Below are 27558 nucleotides of genomic sequence, written 5' to 3'. Positions count from 1 at the left end.
CGAATGACGGGCAGTGTATTGACTCGGTCCAGAGAGCAGGCAGGGAGGAGGCCCTGTGAGTCTTAAAGGACAGTAGGATATTTAACACGGTCTCCACCTCTACTGCATCATTTGTTCTGCAGTCAGAACTTGAGAGTACCTCATGTACAGGCATGACCAAACTATTCGGAACCCCTAAAGAAATGTTCTTTCATTTAATAACTGTGTAGAAAGGTACCTGAGCTGTGTAGTGCAGCCCTGGTTGAGGAATTGAGATTTGCTCAAGCCCACCTACCTAACTGGTGACAGAAATGAGAATGGAGCTCCTGCCTGCTTACTTCTTGTCTAGTGTTCTTCTGTTATAATATTATAATATGTATAGTTCTGCCTGATTTTCCCAGGCCTTGTTCAGCCCAGCACCTCAACCATGTTATGCCATCTGGAAGAAAGGTAAACTACTTGAAAGAATCTTTCATTTGAGATTCATAAGAAACTGGGGAATAGAAATAGTCACAATAGTGAGTCAGTCATTGGAGAGAATTCCTGGTGGCAAAAAGTCTGGGGAAAAGTCACTCTGAAAGTGTACTGTCTTATAGCCCTGTTACCTGGGATTTAGTAGGAGAGAAGGATTCTTTCCTTGGGACTTTGGAATTTATACTATTATAAAATGTTAGCAGTGAAAAAAGGTCTTAAAGTATTTACTCAGAATTTTCTCCATTTTCTAGATGGGGAAACAGATTTTATTCGTAAGTTGATTTGTGGGCTATCTCAGCATACCTAAATACCATTAAGAAAAAAAAAAACCAACATTTTGATGTTGTAAAAAAGACTTATCCAAATTGAGCTTTTGTTTTCTTTGTATTTTATAGGTTTTGGGTCTAGTAATACTGCTTCTGTGTTTGGTCAAGCAGCCAGTACTGGTGGAACAGTCTTTGGCCAGGTAAATATGTGTTTGTCTATATTCATGTCCCGCATATCAAACCCATCCAGTTTTCACCACTGTAATATAATCATCCATGTTATATCTCCAAACCTAGCAAACAGCCATCTGTGGTTCTGAGGCTACACTCTGTTCAGCTGCTTGGCGATGCAGAAGTGTCAACTCTGATAAGAGAGAATCACTAGAATTTTGATCCTTATTTGATAGTCCTCTGGGAAAGTACTTTAAAAGCACATTGCCTGATTTCTATCAGGTGGCCTGTTCTGTTAGGCCAAGGGTTGGCAACTACAGTCCATGGGCTAAATATTCCCCTCAGCCTTGTTTTTTTGTTTTTTGTTTTTTTTAATTCTTGAGCTAAGAATGATTTTTATATTTTTAATGGTTTAAAAAAAATAAAGTGGAAGAAGAAGAATATGTAACAGACCATGTGCAGCGCCTGTGCTAAGCTATATGTAGTCCAGTGACTCCTCTTGGTGAACTGAACTGCTCTACTTTGTATAGCTTTGCAGTTATCTGTGTACCAGGCATAGCATGAAGTGCTTAATACAAATTAATTCACATGATCCTCACAGCACCTCTGTAAGGTAGGTGCTGTTATTATCCCCATTTGAGAGATGAGGACACTGAAGGCCCAGAGAGGTTCCATTGACTGTATCATCACATACCAGATGCTTTGAGATCATACTAACCTCCTATGGAGCCCTTCTAAAGAAAGAATTCTCTCATGTATTGGAAATGGTTGTGACTTTCCAAAGGTGGAAATAGTATTAGTCTAGCAGTTAATAAAGTGCCAGGGATAATTTATGATTCTTACACATCTTCAGTAGGAGATTTTCTTTATCTCCATTTTTGTTTGAAGATGGACTCCACCCTAGTCAGTTGTCTTTCTTAAAAGAGAGAAAAATAATACCTCTGATTTCCAGTTTCTTGTAATGTAGGACTAGGTTATTCAAACCGAGTTCTCTACTGAAAACTGCCAAAAATGGTAGATACAACATAGAAACCATGTTTTTAAAAGCACTGGTAAGCTGACAAGGCATTTTGCCAAACCAAATTAAAAGGAAAATGGGAGCCTAGAAAAGTAAAGTAGTGCACAGAAGCTACCTTCACCCTGACAGCATTTACTAATCAAAGAAAATTTGAATTTTCTATTTAAAAACCCCAAGGATAAAGGGACAAAAATCACTAAGATATGGACAAAGTAGAGACCTTCCTCACCGTAAGCTGGAACTCCAGATTCCCAGGTCTCAGCCCGTGAGTGTGGCCTGACGTGGTTCTAGCATGGTGGTGCCTCCATGTGCGACAGAAGCAGCGCACAGACTCCCTCTGAATAAAAGGAACTTTAGGCCTCAGATTATTCTTACAATTTTTAAAAACATTGATTCCCACACCTAAATTAGTCACACAAGGAAATAAGGAACTATGAGCAAGAGCCAGAATAAACATCAGAAATACCTTTGCAAAGACTACCTATAAATCAACTATGTTTTACTTGTTTAAAAGAAATAAAAAACAAACTTGAAAATACCATTAAGGAGTAGGAAATAAGAAGTGTCATAGCAGCTTTGAAAAAGAAACAAATAGAATTTCTATAAAAATGCAATAATTAAAATTTAAAATTCAATGAATCTATTTTGAGTAGATTAGACCCAGCTGAAAACAGTAGTAGTTTACTAGAATAGGGTGAGATAGTGAGTGTTCAGGCTTTGAGGGCGATAGGCCATCTGTCACAGCCACTAATCTCTGCCACCAAGTGCAAAAGCAGCTATAGACGGCCGCGCGTGGTGGCTCACGCCTGTAATCCTAGCCCTCTGGGAGGCCGAGGCGGGTGGATCACTCGAGGTCAGGAGTTCCAGACCAGCCTGAGCGAGACCCCGTCTCTACTAAAAATAGAAATAAATTATCTGGACAACTAAAAATATATATAGAAAAAATTAGCCCGGCATGGTGGTGCATGCCTGTAGTCCCAGCTACTCGGGAGGCTGAGGCAGTAGGATCGCTTAAGCCCAGGAGTTTGAGGTTGCTGTGAGCTAGGCTGACGCCACGGCACTCACTCTAGCCCAGGCAACAAAGTGAGACTCTGTCTCAAAAAAAAAAAAAAAGCAGCTATAGACAATATGCAAATGAGCATGATTATGTTCCAGTTGAGCTTTATTTACAAAAACAGGTAGTGGCCTGGATTTGACCCCTGAGCTATAGTTTGGTGACCCTTGAACTAGAAAGTAGGTTAAATTAAGTTACCTGTAATGCATCATGGAGAGCAAAAAAGATGAAAAATACAAAAGAGAACAAAAATCCTTCAGGAGAAAATCTGACATAGATTTAATCAGAGTCCCAGAAGGAGAAGAGAGAGAGAATGTGTGGCAATATTAGAGAAAAAGACAAATTTCCAAAACTAATAGATAATAGCAACTCACAACAAGTTCAAGAGCCCAGTAAGTGCCACACAAAATGCAGTAACATTAAAGGAAATTGATTCTGAGACCCAGCTTACTGAAACTGCAGAACAACAGAGATAAAGTATTTAAAGCAACTAGAGAAAAAAGACAGGTTACCTTCTAAGTAGCCATAGTCGGACTGACTGCTGACTTCCTAGCACTGACTGTGAAAGCCAGAATGCGGTCTGTCTACCTAGAATTTCTAAAGCCAGCAAAAGTATCTTTAGAGAATGAAGTGAAATCAAGACTTTTTTTTCAGATAAACAAATACCGAGAGAATTTATGTCTAGCAGACCTGAAGGAAATTGAAATTCTAAGGGACATTTCTCAGGCAGAAGGAAAATCTGACTTCATTAAAATTACAGCCTTTTTAATTTTAGGGTAAAACAAGCTGTGAAATAGGAAAATTGTAGCCTATATAACCAAAAGATTAATTGTATTCAGAGTATGTAAGGAATTTCTACAAATCAAAAAGAAAAAAAGGTAACTATACCCAGATTAAATTAAAACAGTTGACAATGCCAAGTATTAGTGAGGAAAAGAGCAACTGGAAACTCTCATATATTGCTAGTGGGAGTATAAATTCATATCAACCACTTTGAAAAACCATGTGGCAGTATCAAAATTTAATATACAAAATCCCGGCCGGGCGCAGTGGCTCATGCCTGTAATCCTAGTGCTCTGGGAGGCCGAGGTGGGCAGATTGTTTGAGCTCAGGAGTTCGAGACCAGCCCGAGCAAGAGCGAGACCCCGTCTCTACTAAAAATAGAAAGAAATTATATGGACAGCTAAAAATATATATAGAAAAATTAGCCGGGCATGGTGGCACATGCCTGTAGTCCCAGCTACAGCTGAGGCAGGAGGATTGCTTAAGCCCAGGAGTTTGAGGTTGCTGTGAGCTAGGTGATGCCATGGCACTCTAGCCCGCGCAACAAAGTGAGACTCAGTCTCAAAAAAAAAAATAAATAAATAAATAAATATATATATATATATATATATATATATACACACACACATACATACACATACACACACAAAATCCCTATTGACCCAGCAAATTCTATATATATAATGAACAGAATATATAATGAACAGAAATGAGTGCTTTTGCTCATCAAAAGATATGGATAAGAGTATCCATAGTAGGCCAGGCACAGTGGCTCACACCTGTAATCCCAGCACTTTGAGAGGCCTAGGTGGGAGGATCGCTTGAACTCAGGAGTTCAAGAGGAGCCTGGGCAATGTAGTGAGATCCTATCTCTACAAAAAATGAAAAATTAGCCGGGTGTGGTGGTGAGCACCTGTAGTCCGAGCTACTCTGGAGGCTGAGGCAGGAGGATTGCCTCAGCCCTGGAGCTTGAGGTTGCAGTGAGCTATGATGATGTCATTGCACTTTAGCCCAGGCAACAGAGCAAGATCTTGTCAAATAAATAAATAATAAACAAGCAAACCAGTATTAGCAAGGATATGGAGGAACTGGAACCCTCATACATTGCTGGTGGGAATGTGAAATTGTACAGCTGCTATAGTTTGGTGGTTCCTCTAAAAGCTAAACATAGTACTCCTACCATATGACCCAGCAGTTCTTCTATTCCAAGGTATTAATAGAGTACCCAAGGGAATTGAAGAAAGGAACTGGAACGGATACTTGTATGCCAGTGTTTATTGCAGCATTATTCACATAGCCAAAAAGATTGGAAACAACTCACGTGTCAACAGATAAACAAAATGATATATGCAGTCAATGGAATATTTCTCAACCGTCAAAAGGATGACGTTCTGATTCATACTACACATGGATGAAGTCTGAAAACAGTATGCTAAGTGAAATAAGCCACAAAAGGACGAATATTATATTAAATGATTTCACTTATATGAAATATCTAGAATAGACAAATTCATAGAGACGGAAAGTAGATTAGAGGTTATCAGGGACTGAGGGGAGGAGGGAATGGGGAGTTAATGCTTAAGGGTTACAGAATTTCACTTTGGGGTAATGAAAATTTTAGAAATAGATGGTGATGGTTGCACAACATTGCAAATGTAATGGTACTGAATTGTACACTTAAAAATGGTTAAAATGGCAAGTTTTACGTTATATGTATTTTACCATAATTTTTAAAAATTGATAATGACATACCAAAAATCTTTGAGTAGGTTCTCAGAGTGAAGATCAAAAACGAAAAAAAAAAAAACATTGAGTTTTATACTTTGAATCAGTGAATTATATATATATACATGAATTATTTATATCCCAATAAAGCTGTTTTTAAAAAATCAGATTGGGGTTCTGAAAGACTTGCAAGTGCAACAGTAATTTGTTTGGCATAAATATCCTGCTACCCACTCCCCCGCTTTTGATAGGGAAAAAAAGTAAAACTAAAAAGCAGAATTTACAGTCTTCCATTCTCTTGTGGCCTGGAATTGTTGGGTCTAAAGGTGATGCTGCAGCCCAGCTGCCTCCTGACTCCAAGCTCAGATACTTACCTGACAAATAAACTCTAAGCAGAGAGATGGTTGGGCTAACCAGTAGTGAACTCAGTCTTACCTCTGTGACTCAGTTCCAGATCAACCCATAGTGAAATCCGAATAATTACCTCCTCACTGTAGCCTACAGATAAAAGAGAGCTCTCACTCTCTAGAAAAAACATTGTTCTTCAATTACCACTGTTATTGTATATATAAAGTCCAGTAAGTCCCACCCCAAAATTATGAAACATACAAAGCAACCAAAAAGGGGGGGACCCACAATTTAAAAATTAGCAAAAATCAACCTACGGATGACCCAGATATTTGAGCTTGAGACAAAGACTTTAAATAACTATTGTGCTCAAGGATTTACAGGAAAATATTAAAAGAATGGTTGAATAAGGAATCTCAGCAGAAAAATGGAATTTTAAAAAATAAAGTCTTGATCTGTATTTAATGTTTAAATTTAGTATGTGAAATAAAAAGTGATTAGAAAGACTTAGCAGCAGAGTGAATACTACAGAAGAATAGTGAACTTGAGGACATTTAAATAGAAATTATTCAAAATGAAGGTCAAAGAGACTGGAAAAAAATTGGACAGGGCATTAGTGACCTGTGCAGCAGTATCAGGCAGTCCAACATATGTGTAATCAGAGTCTTGGAAGGAGAGGCGGCAGAAAGGGGTAGAATAAATTTAACAAAAGAAGTACAAAACTTAAGCAATGTCTAGCTGGCCAGTAGGAGTGGCACCAAAAAAAAAGATGAAAAGAAGATAACTTCATGAATACTATAAAATGTTGAAAAGAAATTAAGATCTAAGTAAATGGAAAGACATCCTATGTTCATGGATCAGAAGATTTAATATTTTGTTAAGGTAGCAATACATAGCTCATAAATTGTAGAACCAGGACTGAAACCAAAATCTGTCCAAATTAATTTAATAATTCATGCAGAAATTAGTGGTGAGTAAGACAACAGTGGCTGTGCTCACAGAGCTTCCATTTGATGAAGGGGATCAGTCTTTAATTTCAGAGAGTGTTAACTACTGTGAAGAAATAAAGCTTGTAATAGTCAGGGAAGTTGGTTTAGGTTAGATGGTCAGGAAATGGCTCTCTGAAGAAGTCTCATGAATATCTCTCTTTTTACATTTTGTTTGTTTGAATCAGGACCAGATAAGGGCCACACATTGAGATTGCTTGATTGGTCTCTTAAGTCCCTTTATCTATAGATTTCCCTCTCATGTTTCTCCATTTTTTTATTTTTCCTCATAGTTCAGTTGTTGAAAAAAGCTGGTCATTTGTCCTGTGGAGTTTCCCATGATCTCGTTGCTGACTACATCCTTGTGGTGTACCTTCCAAGTTAACTTGGTCCTTGGTCCTCTTTTACTTCCTGTGAAGTATTTGGCTTAATGAGAGTCAAGTTTGATTTTTTTGGCAATATCATGAGGCTGGATCTTGAACACTTACTTCTTATTCAGTGATATTAAGGAATTATTAAATTTTTCTGTCGTAATGGTGTTGTGGTTATAGTTTTATAGATTTATACTGGAAAATCGGTACGTGAAATGATAAGATGTCTGAGATTTGCTTCATTCTAATAAAGCATGAGAGGAAATAGAGGGCAAAGGTAAAACCCGATTGGCTATGAGCTGATCGTTGTTAAAGCTGGCTGATGGGTGTGTGGAGGGTTCATTATACTCTTCTGTCTCCTTTTTGTACATATTTGAGATTTGCCATGATTTTAAGTTTTAAAACTTATATATTGCAGTTAAATTGAATGAATTCTCACCCATTTATGAGGATGCAGTAACTGAATTCATATTTACTTCAGTGAAGTATATTAATTATCTACTCCATTCATTTCTATTGGTAGCCTTTATCAAATCATGTTATTAAAATTAAGCTGAGCCATCTGAAATTGCAGTTTTTTTGTAGGGCAGAATGTTCATATATTGGCAGTTTCCTGTGTTTCAGCTTGACACATTGAAGTCAGCCAAGCAGTCTGATCCCTTCTACATACAAGCATCAGTTGTCATGTCTCTCTTCCTTTCAGTGACAGTTTACTACTTAGCAAAGCCTATAGTTTTATGTTTGGACTGGATTCCTACCCGTTACTCATCATTAAACGGTTGTAGTAAACTGTTATTGTGGGTTTTTTTAAAGAAATGGAATAAAAAGGTAGACTAGCAAGTACATTAAGTACCTTGCCCTAAGGCAAAAAAAAGTAAGCTTGCTGTGTTCAAGGCAAAAACAGACTGTACTGAGTGAGGGAGAGGATGATAAAAGATGATGTGAGAGAGACAGGGACAGATCCTGTAGGGTCTTTTAGAATTTGTAAAAAGAGGTGAAGGGATCTCACTGCCATTTCAAGTAGTACTCTAGCTGCTGTGTGAACAGAGACTGTAGTGGAAGCAGAGACCAGTTAAGTAGTTGCACAGTTGGCCTGGTGCGGTGGCTCAAGCCTGTAATCCTAGCACTCTGGGAGGCCGAGGCAGGAGGATCGTTTGAGCTCAGGAGTTTGAGTCCAGCCTGAGCAAGAGTGAGACCCCATCTCTACTAAAAATAGAAAGAAATTAGCCAAACAACTAAAAATAGAAAAAATTAGCCGGGCATGGTGGCACATGCCTGTAGTCCCAGCTACCCAGGAGGCTGAGGCAGGAGGATTGCTTGAGCCCAGGTGTTTGAGGTTGCTGTGAGCGAGGCTGACGCCACGGCACTCTAGCCCAGGCAACAGAGTGAGACTTAGTCTCAAAAAAAAAAAAAAAAAAATGTAATTGCATAGTCCAGGCAAAGGATTGGGTTTAGGTGGCTCAGACCAGACTGAGAGGGGGGGAAGTGATGGGGGGATATTTTGGAAGTGGCCCACTGGAGGTTTGACTTTTGTGAAGATTAAATGATTACTTAGAAAGTACTTAGAAAAGTGCATAGCACATACAAAGTGCTTGATCGTTGGTTCATTATTATTGTTAAAATACTGAACAGCAACCTTTTTTTTGATCATGTATTCTATTTCAGGCACTGTTCTAAAGAGTGTTATGTTTCTTACTCATTTAATTCACTCGCCATTTTGAGCTGGGTAATTTATTATCCCCATTTTACAGAAGAGGACTGACACCACCACTCTGCTCCCCGTTTGAAGGGGGCTCCTGGAAGTTCCTGTGCACAGCAACCCGTTTCTAAAGCCTGTCTTTGTTCTGCATTATCAGCCAAGGAGATAACACACTTAGCTAATGTGAATGGCCCCTCGAATGTAGAACTGGTTTAGTTTCCAAACAGAAATCAAGTGTCTGGTGCCTGATACAGCTTTGAGTCAGCATCTGCCTCTAAGTTAGCAGCATCCTCTGAACATAAGATTTACGAACTTGGACAGAATTCAGCTGTGGTCATCATTTCAACAGTGGAGCTAATTTAAGCTTATTTCTGCAGCACTGGGAAAGTCATTATGAAATAAAAGTGCTCAAATTGAGAGAAAGACGATATAAATCACTTATCCGTTGCTGATGAGTTCAGCCAAACACAGGAGGAATCAGAATAAGTGGTGCTCATAGTAGCCTCTAAATGTTTCTAAACTTTTGTATTTGGTCGATCTCTTATGGGGTTGGTTTCCTGCTCCTGGCATTTTGTCAGAAACTTCAGGCAGCAGGGCAGATAAGCATTGCAAGTTCCCAAGAGTTTCCGTAGTATAGTGGTTATCACGTTCACCTCACAAGCATTGTAAGTTCCCACCTACCATAAATCACATTTTCAGAGAACTGCAAACATAGAGTAGCTTGAGAACTTCTGATTTATAGGAAATCCCTGTCCAGAGTCCAGCTGCTTCTGTGGTTGTTAGAGCATCCATACCAGAACTAATCAGAATTCTCTTATATTTTCCATTTGTACCAGCTGTGAGCAGCTCCTGCCCATGGATGTGGCCTGCCATTTTCCGATGACCTCTTATCCTATCTTACTTCCTGCCCTTTTTGTTTTTCAGCAGTCATCCTCTTCCAGTGGTAGCGTGTTTGGGTCTGGAAACACTGGAAGAGGGGGAGGTTTCTTCAGTGGCCTTGGAGGGAAACCCAGCCAGGATGCAGCCAACAAAAACCCATTCAGCTCGGCCAGCGGGGGCTTTGGATCCACAGCCACCCCAAGTAAGTTGAGAAGAGTTTTCCCAGTCCCTCAGTCCCCTAATGCCATTATCATCCTCGTGGTGTTATCAAAGCTTCAGTGACAAATATCAAAAGGAAGAAAAAAAGGTCTAGAAGCCCCATTTAAAATATCTACCCCACAGCAGTGTGATCTGTTTGTTTTTTTATTTTTGGTTTTTTAATGAGATGCCCTGTGCAGCCATGAAAAGACATCAGAGCTGCAGGGAGAGGATCTGTGTACTGAGCTACTCCCTCTTCTCTCCCAAGGCCCAAATCGCTATTTCTTAGTATTGAAATGACTCAAAGTGAATGCCTGCAGATATGCATAAATGAGCAGCAGCAAACAAGCTGAGGATACTGGGAGGAAGAACATGTGGACTTTCATTTGGGTAGTGCTGTCTTTGAATTTGCTTTAAAATTCAGCTCTTGTGGAGAAACATCACCCAAAAGTTGAAGCTTTTAGTATTTCTCATCTTTTACATTTTGGTTTTATTTTCATCGGAAACTATATCTGCTAGCACTTTCTTCTCCAGCTAATTTTTAAAATTCTTTGTTGAGACTGGGCATGGTGGCTCACGTCTGTAATCCTAGCATTCTGGGAGGCTGAGGTGGGAGGATTGCTTGAGGTCAGGAGTTCGAGACCAGCCTGGGCAATAGTGAGACCCCCATCTCTACAAAACATTTAAAACTTAGCCAGGTATGGTGGTGCATGCCTGTAATCCCGGCTACTCAGGAGGCTGAGGCAGAAGGATCTCTTGAGCCCAGGAGTTTGAGGTTGCAGTGACCTATGATGACGCCACTGCATTCTAGCCCTGTCTCAAAAATAATAATAGAATTCTTTGTTGAGCTGTCTATTCATGGCTGGAAATGAAAGAAATTTGTTTAAATCTTTAAAAAAAAAAAATCTTGTTGCTGATGGGGGCTGAGATTGGAAGTTGGGAACCGCCCTCTTTGTCTCGGCTCCTCTCATTTAATGTGCTACACATGAAGCTTCTCTCATCTGTTGTGCTGTGTGAGATCTTCCTGAATCGTGAGCTGATGTTCTGCAGTCGTGACAGATGTTTCCTTAATATTAATGCCTATGCAGTTAAAAGCAAAACTTTCTATCCTGATTTGCCCTTCTGCATCCATAGATCAAAAACTCGTTATTTTGATGTCACTGTCCACTCCAGTAATGTGTAAGGAAAGATTGCTTATCAAGAGACACATACCTCTTATCTGACAAAATTAGAATCAGAAATTTTTGTTCTTCAGCTTTCAGTCTGCCAGGAGGGATTTAGAATCCTAGAATGAAGGGATCTTAGAAATCGAGTCTAGTAGTTTAAAAAAAAATTTTTTTCCAATGAATTTTTAAGCAGAATCCTGATAAGGAAAATACATAAAAGTCAGTTTACATTGAAGCAGGGGTCACAAGCCCCAAGGTGCACATGGTGGGTTTCCCCAGCCGTCACCGCAGGCCTGGGGGGCTCCATAGTGCATACATTGAAAACATGATCCTTTTATGGCTCTCTCTCTTTTGCAATGAGGAAGCAAATCCAAAATGGTTAGGTGATTTTTTTTTTAAATCACAAAGCCAGACAGTTGCAGATCTAGAACTCAGATCATATGTGACATGCTGAAGACAGCATCTGACACAGAATAGGTACTTGATAACATGCTATACTGCAGTTAGAAATCCGGGTTTATCCCAGAGGTAGGTTATCACCTGTTAGATTGTGTTACTAGCCAATTTTGTTAAAACTTTATTGTATCGTATCCCTGTAAATATTCCTTTGCTCCTAGCTGATTTCATCACTAATGCCAGGGCCTTTAACTGTCAAAGAATTGCCTTCTCTCCGTGATCAGCTTGTACCAACTCAGGAGAGCCGGCCAAGCACATCTCTCCCCAACTCCGCATCAGTGACTTCATGTTGGGTAGCCCAAAATCAGCCACGGTGGAGCATTTATACCATGGAAATTGGAAAACACTGCAAACCAAGACTCCTCGTCTCCTAGCATATTGTTAAACTTTTATTGGCACATGATTATATCTAATTATTTAATTCTGGCTTAAAATAAACACAGCTATTCTTGATACCAGATACCTGTTTATCTTCGTCTCCTGAATGTTGTCTATTAATTGTAAACCAACAATTTACATTTATGCTTAAGGGAAGTTTAAGTGAATTTGAAGGAGTAGAAGAAAGACAACATTATTTTATTTTTAAAAACTAAAATGTATGATTTGATAGTGAAAAGGATAGGAATTTCTTTAACTCTGAGGATCAAGTACAGGAAAAGAGGCAGGAACGATGGAGGAGGAGGAGCTAGAAGTCATCTGGGGAAAGGCATTGTCCTCGCCACAGTACTAATCATGGTTCCTGCAAAATCACCAGTGACAGCCTCTTTCTCCTTGGGTGACTCTGCAACATTTGATACTTTGAGCACCACTTCTTTCCTGGGCTGTGTGAATTGACTCTGCCGGTGCCTTCCTGCCGTTTAAACGGTTTGTCCCCTGCTCTGCTTTTCTGTCCTCCCCGTTGCTGGGGCTGTGTGCCCCCCAGCATCTGGGCGATCACTCTCGTCTCCATACTCCCTCCCTGCCTCCAGGCTCCTCCACTGTGGCCTGGAAATCCATTCCAGATGGAGTATCTTAAAACTGCTTTTATTTTGCCCCTTTCCCTACTCAGAACCCTTTGGCAGCTTCCCACTGACTATAAGATAAAGTCCAAACCAACTTTAGACTGGAATTCAGGGTCCTCCCCAAAGTACCTTCTGACTGGGATTCAATTCTCCAGCACATTCCTTCTGCTCTGGCCAGTTATCTGCTTGCTGTCAGTACGCACACTCCTCACTTCTCCCTGCTTCAGTGCCAGGGTTCACACTGCACCCTCCATCCACTGTCTGAACCTACCCTTCTTTTAGGAATGAATGTGAGACTGCTACTCTGTGCACTTATGCCTAAGGAACAGTCAGGCCCACAGTGATCTCTACCTCTCTGGAAATTCTGCAGACCTTGGATTCCATTGCTTCACAGAATATCAAGCAGAAGGGAACTAACCTTTATTAATCACTTATTGTGTGCCAGATGCTCAGTACATGTGAGGTGATCACTTCTTAAACAGTGCTTTTAGATGTGGCCATCCCCATTTTACTGATAAGGATATCAGTTCCCAGAGGTGGCACAGCTGCTAAGTAGCATAGCCAGGATATAGTCCAGATGTGTTTCCCAAGCTGTGATGGACAACTTTCCTCCTGAGACCCTCTCCAGCCTGGCAGTGTAGCAGAACACGTGCCAGCTGTGCCTCATTTGACCACACTTAGGCTCGTTCTACATGAGATGGAACAGACTCCACTGCAGAGAGTTGTCTGAGCCACAGATTGAGTGAACCAGCAGTTCCCTTTGTGGCATTTATGCTACAGGCTGCCTAGTCCTGAAGCTCGCCTCTTTAACCCTGAGAAGTCATGATAACTATGGCAATGACCGAGAAAGACAAGCTGAGAGAGAACACCATTGCTTGAAGTTGGCATTTTGTGCATCCGGAAGCTCAAACCTTGCAAGGCTTTCTCCTCTCTGTCATCCCCAGACACCAAAGATAACCTGTTAACCCTTGGGGTCATTTAAAATTTAGTAACTGTGAATTGTTACCCATAAGGACCAGTTGCCTCCTTGAGTCTTGTCCTGAGGACAGTTTAGAGTCATTTTTTGTTTGGGGGCCTGAAACACACATTTGTGTCAGGAGATGAAGAAGCCATTTGAGATCATCTCTTGGACCCACAAGGCTCCCTCAGAACTGTTTTGTAAGAAAATGTCTTGGAAAGTATCCTGGACCAGGGCTTCTCGAGAGTTCCCTTCAGAGTGTGCATTGAGTTCTTGTTTAGTGACTTTCGACCTGTAGAATGACATAGGATCTGGTATCTGTGATACCCTTATACTGAATTTAATTGATATCTAGTTTATGTCAAGTATAATTTAACAGGCCCTGATGATGGATTATGCTAGTGTTTTTGCCAAATAAGAGACCAAAGATCCATGTTGTGCCAACAGGGTAGAAGCCAAGAGCAGATGCCAGTTTTACCTGTACTTGTCACCCCCAAGGTGTCAGTCACCAGATGGCCTTGTAAAGACAAACCTGGCTTTCTCACTGGCTACTTTATTCACAAGTGAAGAAGAATCTTGTACAATGAAATATTTTTCCATCAACCAATATATTCTCTTACTTACCATCTTTGCGGAAGCTAGAGACTGTGTTATTTTGGGGCCATTAGGAGAAAACCAAGAAAGACATTGTTGACCGTAGAAACAGAGAGAAGCAGACATCATCTTATGCCACTTTGTTTCAGAGCAGCTTGAATGAACATTTCAACATGTAGAACTCTTTTTGAGACTGCCAATGACTGTAATTACAGCTTTAGTGATAAAATTCTTGGGGTGTTTGCAAAATGAAAAGGATTTCATTTTCTACTGCTGACCTGCTGTGTGTCTTATGATATTGAACATGATTGAGATATGGAAGGAGGGTTGAAGGAACAGAGAAGATTCTACCACATGCCATGGTAGGTTCTCTGCATGCGTTATCTCATCTTCCCAGCAGCCTTGCATAGTCAGAGTTGCTGTCCCTGTTTTATGTATGAGGAAACTGGGACTTAGGAAGGTCAAGTACCAGCCCAAGGTCACACAGCTATTAGGTAATCTAATCTAGATGTGACTGCAAACCTCATGCTTGTTCTATAATATGCTATGAAGATCCTAAAGACAAAGGATTCTTTTTTTTTTTATTCCGAGACAAAGTCTCACTCTGTTGCCTGGGCTAGAGTGTCATGGCGTCAACCCAGCTCACAGCAACCTCAAACTCCTGGGCTCAAGCAATCCTACTGCCTCAGCCTCCTGAGTAGCTGGGACTACAGGCACACGCCACCATGCCCAGCTAATTTTTTCTATATATTTTTAGTTGTGCTGCTAATTTCTTTCTATTTTTTTAGTAGAGACGGGGTCTCGCTCTTGCTTGGGCTGGTCTCGAACTCCTGAGCTCAAACGATCCACCTGCCTCGGCCTCCCAGAGTGCTAGGATTACAGGTGTGAGCCACCTTGCCCAGCCTAAAGACAAAGGATTCTTAAAGAGAAAAAGATTGAAAAGCCCAAAGACTTATAAATGACCTCTAACTTCTCAGGAATTTAAGTCTTCTTCATTGTCCCAGTAAAATCATTCCACTTCTCATTTCATATGGTTGCAACCAAATTTCCCCAGGAGGAGATCCAGCCCCAAATCTTGCACGTGAATTTGTTTGCTATTTGAAAATTTGCTTTGCTAGCAGTAACAAAGTGAGAAAATTGCAGCCCTCTGTTCTTGAAATACTAAGCAGAAGAAATGGCTAAGAAGCCTGTTTTTTGTCTCCAGTGTCAAAAGTGTCAAATGTACTGCCATTGAAGGAATCACATGTAACCCTGGGCTAGCCCATTAAGGGAAAGATCAAATTGCTCACGAGAGTGTTTTGTGGACTCTACCAGGGGTGGATAACCCTGTGGTACCAAATGTGAGGGTGATGTAAAGGGATTTCTTAACCACCCCAGCTGTCAGTGCCTGACATGCTCCACACATGGGGCCTTAGCCAGGCTCTCAAAGTGTTAGCAGTGGTTTTACAGAGCAGTGACCAGGATGTGGTAGGCTGTCTCTGATATTATGTTACTGGTGCCTAGAAATTTGAGGTGGCTGGATCCCTGAAGTAAGGCCACTTGCTTCCTGGATTGTGGATCAGGAACACTGCAGCTAGAAGTATTTGCTGTGCTGAGTCTCCCATTGTGGTGGGTTGGCAGCAGAGCAGATGAAAGATGTGGAGAATGGACAGGTTAGTGGGGCACCATCCCTTCCAACAGCTCGACTTTGAAGAGTGACTTTGAGTGTTCCCTTCCACTCCTCTCCTTTCACCACTTGAGCACCTGATTGGCTTAGGGAGAGAATGGTCTTGCACAGATGTTTATACTTCCACTTGGTGACATGGTCAACTCTCCATCATCCACCCAGCAATTACCCAGAGCATACATTTTGCCTCCTGTTTATGCCTGTGTCTTTGAACATGCACCCCATTTCAGGATAGTTTCTCCCTGCCTTGTTGTGGGTAAAAACTAATTTTAATAAAAACACCCATCCGGACAAGGTGGGGAAATATAAGTTATTCCTCCTTTTCCCACGCCCCTCAAAAAAAGTTTTTTAAAAATCCTGATATGGCCGGGCGCGGTGGCTCACGCCTGTAATCCTAGCAATCTGGGAGGCCGAGGCGGGTGGATCGCTCAAGGTCAGGAGTTCGAGACCAGCCTCAGCAAGAATGAGACCCCGTCTCTACTAAAAATAGAAAGAAATTATCTGGCCAACTAAAAATATATATAGAAAAAATTAGCTAGGCATGGTGGCGCATGCCTGTAGTCCCAGCTACTCAGGAGACTGAGGCAGTAGGATTGCTTAAGCCCAGGAGTCTGAGGTTGCTGTGAGCTAGGCTGACACCATGGCACTCACTCTAGCCCGGGCAACAGAGCGAGACTCTGTCTCAAAAAAAAAAAAAAAATCCTGATATATAGTGTGCTGTTTGTATTATCTGAGTACTGCTTCTGTGACTTTAACTAGTTACGTATATTGTCTGTCGGGTTTGCATTTCTTATAGCAGACCAAAAAAATTCTCACCCATCTTGATTTTTAGTAGTTTCCTTTTTCCCTTCAGTTCTCCAAGTGGATTCATTTCATAGTTGAGGGAGAGAATGACCCTCTAGATAAGCATCTAAAAGGTCGAGGGCTTCATTGACCCTCTTAGAAAGAGGAAATGAGACTGGAAGCCATGCTGTCCTCATTTGCATTCTGCTGTGTCTCCCTGCTCCAGGGGTTAGCTAGGAGCAGCCTGGTTTTTCCTTTTTCATCTGCCACTCTGAGCAGCTTAGGCAGCAAGCATGCTGAACCTGCCTATAAAGCAGAAAGCAGGTGCTAGAAGCCATTATGCTGGTTTGGATTTCCTCTAACTTTAATTTCCCTAGTTTGACAAAATTTGAAGTTGCTCCTCGTGCGAAGAGACGAGTGAAAGCAAGCCCCCTGTGCTTCAGAAGGCAGCAGGCCTGTGCGAAGCTGAGCCGTGGTCCTCCATTGCTGGCTGGACCTGCTGCCATGGGAGCACTGGCATGAACTTCTACAGAGGAGCCTCTGCAGCAGGGCTTCTCGCTGCCCCTTTATTTTGTGCCTGTAGAATTATGCCAGGAAACCGGAGCCTGGTGCCAAAATGATTAAAAACATGAAAATCAGAGAAAGTATCTGTTGCTCTCTTACACCTCAGCTCCCTGGGGTCCTAGGCTTCTTGTCACTCCTGTCTCTTCCAACACCCAGCAGATATCTTCCTTCTCTGTTCTGAGAAGTAAATAAGGACATTTCTCTCCCTCTGATCTCCCTCACACATGTCTTCATCCTTTCAGATACCTCTAACCTATTCGGAAACAGTGGGGCCAAGACATTTGGTGGATTTGCCAGCTCATCATTTGGAGAGCAGAAACCCACTGGCACTTTCAGCTCTGGAGGAGGAAGTGTGGCATCCCAAGGCTTTGGGTTTTCCTCTCCAAATAAAACAGGTACTCCTATACATATTAGTTATGGTTATTTGTATATTTGTATTTATTTATGCATGGATATCTGGGAAGAGACTATTTCCAGAGTGGTTCTCTCAAAAGAGTAGGGCTGGAGAATGGATGAAGCTACTCTTTCCTCCAGTTATATTTATTGAGCATCTACTGCATTCCTAATGCTGTTCCACAATGCAGCCCTTCAGAGAACAGTCTTCCTAGGGAAGAAAGCATTGCAAACATTTAATTGCAGAAGAGCCACAGGAAAGGAACACACAAGAAAATAACTAAAATATGAACAAGAAAGCATCCTGAGTCACAGATTTTTGGGGTACCCATTACCTGTGATGGTCAAGACAGATAATCTGTTTAATTTCTTCTGTGTAAATCATTTTGCCCTCTTTCCCAAATCACTTTTTTAAATTTTTAATTGAAGTATAACATGCATATGTATACACACACAGTGTCCACGTATCAGAAGTACATAGGTCAACTAACTTTCACAGTTGGAACACACCCATGTAACTGAGACAAAAAATACATTGCCAGCACTACTTTTTATCTTAGTGTTACTATTAAAGTATACATTTATAAACTGTGTGCTTTTTATAATATATTTTCACAATTGAAAATTTTATAAGAACAATGTATATTTAGATCTGAAGACATGTGCTTCATTTCTGTCAGGTGCCCCTCTACCCTGTCTGTGTCTCTGAGATCTTTTGGCCATACACACACACAAATACGAAAATTTGACTGAGAAACTTTCGTTCATTGATCATCAAGACTTTTTGTTTTAAGAACCTGATAATGTTTTATTTGACTCTTATGTTTTTCTTATGTGGATCCTTATCCTGGGATCAAGTCCCAGTTGATTTAAGAATCTGACCCTTTTATTTTTTTCCACCTTAGAGAAAATATATCCTCTCACTTTTCAGAGTATTTTTCCTTTTGATTATTTGCCCCATGAGACCACTTAGATTGAGGACTCTAACAGAGAAACTACCTTTCAAATTCATGAGCTGAATGAGTTGACAACCAGAACCGTCGAAGTGAAGGTAGAGGAAAGCACTCCCCCTCGTGTTGCAGAGCTTGCACTGGCTCTCAGAGAGCTCCTTCTGTCAGAGGAGGTGCCTTAAAGCACTGAGCAGAAGGAAAGGCCGCTGTAGAGGAGTTGCCTTTCTGCCTGAGCAGTACAGATGCCGAAGGCATCAGGATTATCTCTTCTTGCTTTGAGAGGGATTTTACGTTGATGGTTTGCGTGAGTCTTTGAAAAATTCCACAGGTGTCCATCCTCCCTTTAGTAAAATTGCATTAGAAAATAATACTGCTTGAGGCCGGGCGCAGTGGCTCATGCCTGTAATCCTAGCACTCTGGGAGGCCGAGGCGGGAGGATCGCTCAAGGTCAGGAGTTCAAGACCAGCCTGCAGTTTGAGGGTGCTGTGAGCTAGGCTGTGGCACTCTAGCCTGGGCAACAGAGTGAGACTGTCTCAAAAAAGAAAAAAAGAAAATAATACTGCTGGAGATTATCTGAGGTGCTGCTGGAGGGTGGACAGACTGAAATTGGCTTTGCTGCCCTCCTGTGCCAACTGAGTCTGCACCCCTGCTCTGTCTCTGGAAGTGTGTTAGATTTAGTGACATGGAGGGAGGCAGGGGGACAAATGATGGGGAGATGGGTGGTGGGCTTTGGAGTCACACAGACCTTTATTCCAGCTCTAGCACCAGCAGTTGGCTAAGATTAGACTTGTTCTGTGATCCTCAGTTCCCTGACCTATGAAATAATGACCTCAGGCTTATTTGGAGAATTAAAGAGAACTGTTATAAAGCACCTGGCACATAGTGGGTCCTCAGTAAATCAGAAATTTTATTATTATTATTAGTAAATTTCTGTTTCTTCTGGAGAAGAAAAGCATGCAAACATGGCAACTAATAAAACTGGGCCCCTCCCACCATCAGGAATGAGTTGTCTGTCTGCAAAGATAAGACCAGAGTGATTGTTTTCTTCTTACCGCATTTGGCTATGGCCTAGGTGGGTTTGGGGCATTTTCTATGTGTTGAGGAGGTGACTAGGGGGGTATTAATCTCCTCCCCTCCCCTGTCCAGTTAATTTTCTGTATCATTGTGACTTCTCATTTTTCACTCAACCTTCTATCAAGAAGTCTAAACAATATTGAATACAAGGCACTAGATAAAGCCCTGTGTGTCGAGGAAGAAAGTGTAACTAGATCTGTGATCAGTCTTAAATAATTCAACTGCAAGGGTTTTTTAGCACTTTTTTTTTCCAGTCTGTTATATTTGTAACCCAACAGTCTCCATTATCATGGCTTGGAATTTCACCCAAGGTTTTAAAATGCAGAGTGTTAACCCAAACAGGAGCCTTAGCAAAAAAGTACCTTCTCCCTTGTGCAACCACTACTAAATGGTAAATAAGCACATAACTGAATCACAAAATAACAGTTAACTAACAGTTAACTAAGGAATTCAGCTGATAGCTTTTCATACCAGTATTTGCTCTTTGCCGGTGCGGGTAGCGGAAGCTTGTGGTGTGATCATGTTTATAAGAAGGGCAGATTCATCCCTCTAATGGCAGATCCACTTTCTAAAAGGGAAGAAAATAATGTTCTTGCCTTCATGGGCTGCTCATCTCCCCAGTTGTTACTAGGCCACCCTACTTTAGCATGTAGTTCACAGGCCAGTGCTCATTTTAAGAAGTACTCTACTCCCTGTAGAGGGTGGTCCCCTATAGACACATTTCTTATACCATTTTATTCCATTCACGCTCAGGTGGGGAAGCTGCAGCCTCAAGGCCACAAGTGGCCCTCCAGATCCCCAAGTGTGGCCTCTCAACCGAATCCAAACTTAAAAGGGTTTGTTTTGTAAAATTTGGATTCAGTTGAGAGGCCGTACTCAAGGATCCCATATGTGGCCCCAAGGCCACAGGTTCCCCACCTCTGGAGGGTTTGGGAACCCCGTCAGGAACAGGAAGAATAGCTCAGGGGAGGATGTTTCATCTCCCGCCTGACGGGCATCGCCACCGATCAGAGGGGGCTGCCTCGTGCATGGCCTGAGCCTTTCCGTGTGGCCGCCCGCATGTGCGCTGCCCTCCTGCCGGGCAGGGCCCCTTGAGCAGCTGCGCTGGCGGCTGACAGAAGGCGTCTGGACTCTGAGGCTGTCCTCTCGGCTGACTTCTTACTTTATTAGATTTATACAGCAGCCTTCCTCCAAAGAAGAAATTTGGTGTACTTTTTATTGAGAAGTAGTTCCAGACTGCAGAAAGAAGGCATTTTTTAAAATTCTTCTGTACCGAGAGAGGGACTCTGGGGAGAGATGTGCAAGCCTTCAGCCTGTAAATAAATAAAAGGCACCTGGCTTGGCGCCAGTGTGCACGTCTCTGTCTCTGCTGTGACCCAACTCAGGGATTCACTCTGAGAGGGGGTTTTGAGCCTCTGATTTTATAATTTGGGTCTCCATGAAACTAGATGGCTCCCCTGTATGCCGATAAGTAATGAAACCTGTCAGCTTTTGACAGCTGGGTAGGGATTGGAGATTTGGGGGATGGTTTTTCAGTGAGGAGTCTCAAAACAGCTCAGAGGGCCTGGGAGGGCTCTCGATACACTGGATGGGCGCTCAGTGGTGGTCTGGTGAGCCCAGCCTGCCTCGGGGAGGGGTTTGGGCATCTCTCAAACATGGGGCCTGGGGGGCTCTCCTGAGTGGACCCCACAGCCCTCTGCTGGAAATGGAGGGGAGTGGTTTGGTTTGGGAGGTTTTTGTTTTAGTTTTATTTATCATTTTTGTTGATGGAAGGGGTATTGCCGTTTATTACAGTTCTTTGCATTTGAATTTCTAATGTCCTGTTTTTCTCTTTTTTCCTTCCTGCTTTGATTTGGTTTCTCATGCTCAATGTCTCCTCCTTCCTTTCTCCCTGTTTCTGTTTGCTTGCCTCTGTTTTGCTCAGGTGGCTTCGGTGCTGCTCCAGTGTTTGGCAGCCCTCCTACTTTTGGGGGATCCCCTGGGTTTGGAGGGGTGCCAGCATTCGGTTCAGCCCCAGCCTTTACAAGCCCTCTGGGCTCGACGGGAGGCAAAGTGTTCGGAGAGGGAACTGCAGCTGCCAACACAGGAGGATTCGGGTAAGCCCCCCAGGAGAGACCTGTGGAAAGCCACCAGTTTGTGCCAGCCAAAAGCCCTGGGGCCCAGTACTCTTGTTCTGCAAAGAATGTTCTTACATTTTCCAAATTCTTGACCATGAGCTAAAGGCCCCTCCCTTGAAATTGGCAGACAAAGCCCTTGAGGAGTCCTGCTCCTCTGTAGGGTGAGGCTCATTTATCCACGCCGGGCTCTGTTGGATACATCGGTGGACTTCTGCTGTGTTGCTGTCCCCTGCCGTGTAGAGTCCTGGTCATCAGAACTGTTCTCCTGGTGGGGTTAAAGGAAGGAGAATCGCCAAGACTGCTCATATGCTGACTTCTCTTAGGAAGTTCGAAATGAGTAATTTTTACCATTCTTTCCTCTTGGGATTGTTCTGCAGTAGACCCCTTGTCCTTGAGCAAACAACTCCTGTGTCCCCTGCGGCCCTTCAGACCCTCAGAGTGGGTATTCAGTCCCACAGTCCCAGGGCAGCTGGGGCGCTGGGCCCTAACTGGAAGCCTCCACACACAGAGAGTCTTGCCGGTCACGCAGCTGTTGAGGCAGCTTGTGTTGCCTGTTCACATCCTTACTCGACAGTGCCATGTTAGGGAGTTGCTTCTGAGGACAGGACTGCGGACTGATTGCCAAAACCCCAAAGAAAAAATAGACTTTGTCACCGCAAAATCCCAATTAAATGTATGTGGTGATGACTACAAAGTCTCTCGTTCAAAGGAGGTATTAATGCCTGAAAGTGACTCTCACCCTCGCTACTGGGCTCAGAATGTAATAGAGCTGACAGTCTGGGGTGAGGGAGATGATTTTGTTTTGGGGGATTGTAAAGGTATTTGAGATAGGAGTCTTGGCAAGATGACAGCATCTTTGTCTTGAAAATAAAGTATGTTCTTATTCATACTCTTCCCCTCCGTGAAAGATGCTGGAAACTTTGAAGGAAAGTGAGCCAGCTGGTGTGTTGTTTCTTGTATTTCACGTAGAGACTAATGGGTCATTTAAGTTTCTTTCCCCTCAAGAAACCTCAAGAATTAAAGTTAATAAGAGAAGCTTAGAAAGCAGAGTTAGGGACCAAAGTAAACTAGTATTCCTGTTGGTGTTGATGGGCACCCATCTCTGCAGTGACGGCCCGGCTAGCACACAGTACTGCAGAGTTGGTGGGAGGCTTGGGTTGTCTGGGAATAGTGAGATATTTATTTACTTGAAACCAGCTGTTTTTTCCACCAGTAGGAAAGTATCATATTCTGCCTTAAGATGGCTTTCCCATATAAATCCTGACTGGCTGGTTGGTTCCATTTTCAAGAACAGGGCTGACAAGCATCAGGTCAGGTATTGTAGCTCAGAAAGAGCCCGTTGCCTTTTTTCAGGTCCCTGCCCACAAGCCTGTCTCTGACCCTGGCAGGCCTCCAAGAAGGGCACCGCTGTTGTAGATGAGAGGGGTGAGGCAGGAGGAGGAGGAGAGCAGGACCACTCCTGGGGGAGGCCAGTGGGAGCAGGCCCAGGCCGCCCTTGTATGTAAAAGACCCTTTGCTGCATCCTTAAGAGTAGACAGAATGAGAAGGAACCTGCTTAACATGCTTTTGTTTCTTTGGGGTCGGCTCTTGCCCCAGGTGCTGTCTCCTCTCCCAAAAAACACTGATCCATATGCCCTGTGTAGTCACCCCCAAACCCCAGAGGCTCTCCCTGGCCCAGCCATTTCATCTGAGAACGATTCAGGGGGCTATAATATGTCACTCAGCCTCATTTGCTGGACCAAATGTGGAGGGAAACTCCTAAGTGAGGTTACCCAGGGGATTGTCCCCAGGTTGGGGGAGCAAGGGAGAGAAAATAGTAGCCATTTTTACGTTGTTTTATATAGTGTTTATTGATTCAGGAAACAAACACAAAGTTCTGAATGAAATCATGGTAGAACCTGCCCCTGCCCAGTGTAAATAGAATGGTGATCTTTGTGTGTACAGGATCTTTACCTCATGATGAAAAGTCAATAGAATCAAGATCCCTAGAGGAGCTGAAGATAAATAAATGGGGGTTGGATAATAGAGAAGTGCCAGAATGATGGGATAGACCTAAAGGCTTTTTAGAGGTGGAGCAGGAAGCCTGTGCTGCTTAGCTCCCAGGTGACCTGGAATCTCCAGTGGACAAAAACTAAAACACTGCATAGATTGGATTTCATTTTGTATTCCTGTTATTTTTCTTCCCTGAGCTGAGATAAAGGTTTGCTTTGGGCTATAACCCATTCTTTCTGAAAGACTGCTAGCTTAGCCCCAGCCTGTCACCTTGAATCACATCTGTCATGCATGTCAAGCATGCAACGACAGCAGACTGAGGCTTGCAGGCAGTGGAGTAAGAGGCCCCACTAACCACAGTCCATTTCTCCCAGGTTTGGGAGCAGCAGCAACACCACATCCTTTGGCACCCTCGCGAGTCAAAATGCTCCTACTTTTGGATCACTGTCCCAACAGACTTCTGGTTTCGGGACCCAGAGCAGCGGATTCTCTGGTTTTGGATCAGGCACAGGAGGTAGGTTGCCATGTGTCTTCTGCAAGCACAGTGGGCCCTCCCGCCTTCTCCTCCTGTAAATGCCTTCTCACCCAAAACAATGAATGTGTTTTACCAATTCAGTTTAATAGTTTAAAAGCTGAAAGGGGTTGAAAAATAAAATGTTTTTAGGTTTTAGTTAGACTTGCAACTTGGTACCAATTTCTTACCAGACAAAGTATTGACTTGATTTGAAAACCCCAGATAATGCTCTGACTGGGCCTTGCTTTAAAAATCCAAGCCAGCAAACTTAAAAAGTAAGATGTAGAAACTTCCCAAAATGTCTTGCATTTGCTTAACACTCTGGTCCTTCAGATAGCAGAGTACATATGTTCCATTTTGTTCTTGCAACAAACTCATGAGGCACAGAATCTTCCAAATGAAGAAACAGAAACTCCAAAGAGCTAAGTGACTTGCCCAGAGTCGTACGGTTTGCAGCAGAACCAGGCCTAGAACCCAAGTGTCTTGTTTCTCTGGCTGCCAAAAAGAAGAGAGAGCAAGTGGATGGGAAAAATAGAGGAAAAAAACAAATTTTCCTAATGAAATGGATCTGTATGGATCCAGTGCAGCTATGTGAGAGGAGCCGTGCTAGAGACCCTCTGCCTATAGCTGGGGTCAGGAGGAGGGCAGAACCCTAAAATACCAAGAAGATAACGCATAAAAAATAAAGGATTCCCCTTGCTTTCTCTTGACGGATCTGAGCAGCTCCAGAGGAGCTTCAGCGTGTACCTTCCTGCCCGTCCCCCAGCTGGCCGGGGAGAAGAGGGCTTTCCGTGGGAAGTAAGGGAAGGAAAGAGCTGAGCCCAGAGGCCTGTGTCATTCACGTGTATGTGGTTTAACTCTGCTTTTTTCATCTGCCTTTCAGGATTCAGCTTTGGATCAAATAACTCGTAAGTATCTATCTCCCTCTTTGTGTCTGATTTTAATTAAAAGCATTAAATAAGTCTGGAAGAGTGTGTGGCATGTAAAACCTATTGAAATACTAATTCTTGCTAAATTTATGCATTTTGTTTCTATTTTTCCTGTTTTTAGAGCTTGTCCTAGAAGCATGGGGGTTCAACAGCAGGTTTTGTAGTCTCTTTGTGTACTTGCTAGTCTCCATAGGAATGTAGCAGGAGGTGCCAGGCCTTACCTTCTTAAAGGGCATGGCTCAGAGAGAAGAATGTGCCCACCAGTGAGTGTGGGACTAGAAGGAGGGGCTTAGGAGCTGCTTCTCCTTATTTCCCTGTTAGTGTCTCAAAAGCTTCATGCTGACCACGGGGCTCCAGGCCCCTCACGGAGTCTTGTGTGTTGATCTTGCCTCTGTGCTTCTGTATGGAGTTTCGAAATGTTTAAAATTCAGAGTCCTGACGTCTACGCACAGGCACCAAAGCCCTTCCGCAGCAAGAGCAGGAGCTGACTCCGCCTCTCTTCTGGTGCTTCCTTGCAGGTCTGTCCAGGGCTTTGGTGGCTGGAGAAGCTGAGCAGGTGTCGGCAGTCCTTTCGGTTCCTGTGAGAACTGCATTCTCAGCTCCTCTTCACCAAGAAACACTGGAGCAGCCTGTTAAAATGGACTCTCCCACTGAAACGCACATATGCAGGAAGAAACAAGAGAAACCAAAACTCAGAAGATGCTTGATTGCTTGTTTTGTTTTGCTTTATATTTCATGTTGGGTTTTACCCCCTGCTATTAAACTGTTTGGTCTGTTTCTGTACAGAATGTATTTGGGCTTTTTCAGGTCACAGCCAAGGAGAGAAGTTTCCCCATTTCTGTGGCTTTGAGAAACCAGAAGAGCCTCCACCAGCCAGCAGTGTGTCTTCAGTGATGGCATCAAAAGAAACCAGCATCGGGTATCGATGAAAAAAAGGGCATAGAATCAGTCCTGGTCTTGCTCGGACCTAGAGCCTTCCATGTAGGGAGGAGGTAGAATGCTGTTGGGCCACCTTCTTAAGGTCGTAACTTGTCCGTTTTGCTGTTGTGTATCAGGACCCTCAGAGGGCCCACTCTGTGACTGGGTGGGGGCATGGGCACTCACTTGTGCAGGCACCAGTGGAATTTCAGAAGGGTGGTAGCACCTTCCAGTATAGCCACAGTCAGCCAGGAGACAGGCCTGGCAAACGGACCAGTATGATGTCACCTGAGTGCTGCCGACAGCGTGCTGCCCTTTGAATGGCCTCATCAGCTCATCTCAATGTCCTCCTGGGTGCTGGGTGTCCTACCCTGGAGAGGAGGTGGCAGGTGATTGTGAAGACGGCTTTTATTTCCACTATGTGGCAGGGATGTTGGTGGCCGCCCGTAGCCACGTCTGTTAACCATGGTGCAGATAGCCCTTGGGTAGACCTAGGAGCTGCAAAGGCACTGCTCTTGCCAGATACCACTAGCAGGACGATGCTGGGCTTGACAACAGGACTTGCTAGCATTGCCTAGAGATCATAATTTCAGTTTCATTAAAGTGCTTATTTCTCTTTAATGCAGCATCTCTCAGGCCTGGGCATATTTTATTTCTTAGGCCTATGATATCCTAGATAATTGCTGTCAAACAAGGACCACCTCACATCAGAAGTAGGTATAAGAATCTATCTTTCAGGCCCAAACTATGACAGTGCCTTGGCTCAGGTCCTTAGCAGGGAGCATTGAAAAGGGACTGTTTTCTAGAGTTTTACATATTGGCAAGTTGAATTTTAAAATGTTTTAATAAAAGTTTGACATATGATACTGATTTGTCATGTTATAGCCAGCATGACCTTCTTGGTTCTTTTGGCTTGTTTGGGGAGGGTGGGCCACAGGGAGGTCTCCACTACCTGTGCCTCAGCCTCACCTATGGAATTTTTGTAGAATACAGAATCACAGCCTCCATCCTGGAGATTCGGACTCAGTAGCACTGAAGTCGAGGCTGGATGCCCACTTGGTTTTATGTTTGGTGGTTTCTTAAGCCCATGAGAAGAGGAATCTCATAGTATAGCACTACTCGGTTCCTAGAACCAGCTGTCAGCAGAGCCAAGAGCTGGAACTGGATCCACAGGTGTCCATGGGTGACTGTCCTCTTGCCCTGTGTGGTCTGTGAGAGAAGAGGGAGGGACCATCTAGGCTTTCCATTAATTAGGGCTCTTCCTTCTTGCCAAGCACTGGGGACTTCAGCAATTTAATGTATATGCTTTTTGGTCCTTGCAGGATTGAAGAGTCTCCTACCTTCTCCACCCTGAGCTCACAGGAGGCACCCTCAGCCATGAAGCAGGGGATGGTCCCCAGGGCATTGACAGACAGTCACAGGGCTTGTTTCTCCCACGTGGGCTCTTTGCACATAGGGGCTGTCTTAAGACAAAGGGACTCAGATTCTGATGGAAAAAGCTCACAGCAGAGGGTCTAGTGTGAAGGGAGCGA

General features: G+C 43.1%; 1 protein-coding gene across 9 annotated transcripts in view; it reads left to right on the top strand.

Moving 5' to 3' along the window:
* Positions 1–26894, top strand: part of NUP214 (nucleoporin 214) — a 90342-nt gene extending 63448 nt beyond the window's left edge. For 4 of the 9 annotated variants that reach the window (XM_045563721.1, XM_045563718.1, XM_045563717.1 and 1 more), the window contains 7 exons: positions 849–919; positions 9799–9955; positions 17382–17534; positions 21481–21652; positions 24040–24179; positions 25063–25087; positions 25627–25891. In XM_045563721.1, coding sequence (XP_045419677.1) covers positions 849–919; positions 9799–9955; positions 17382–17534; positions 21481–21652; positions 24040–24179; positions 25063–25087; positions 25627–25660 — 752 coding nt within the window. In that variant the 3' untranslated portion in view covers positions 25661–25891. Of the gene's footprint in view, positions 1–848; positions 920–9798; positions 9956–11734; positions 12028–17381; positions 17535–21480; positions 21653–24039; positions 24180–25062; positions 25088–25626 lie in introns of those variants that run through there. The other 5 variants (XM_045563723.1, XM_045563722.1, XM_045563719.1 and 2 more) reach the window with 5 other exon arrangements.
* The last annotated feature ends 664 nt before the right edge of the window (positions 26895–27558 follow it).

Source organism: Lemur catta, chromosome 10 (genome assembly GCF_020740605.2).
Source record: "Lemur catta isolate mLemCat1 chromosome 10, mLemCat1.pri, whole genome shotgun sequence".
In the NCBI taxonomy this organism is placed as follows: domain Eukaryota; kingdom Metazoa; phylum Chordata; class Mammalia; order Primates; family Lemuridae; genus Lemur; species Lemur catta.
Note: the sequence above shows the minus strand (reverse complement) of the source record. Positions and strands in the feature narration are given on the sequence as shown.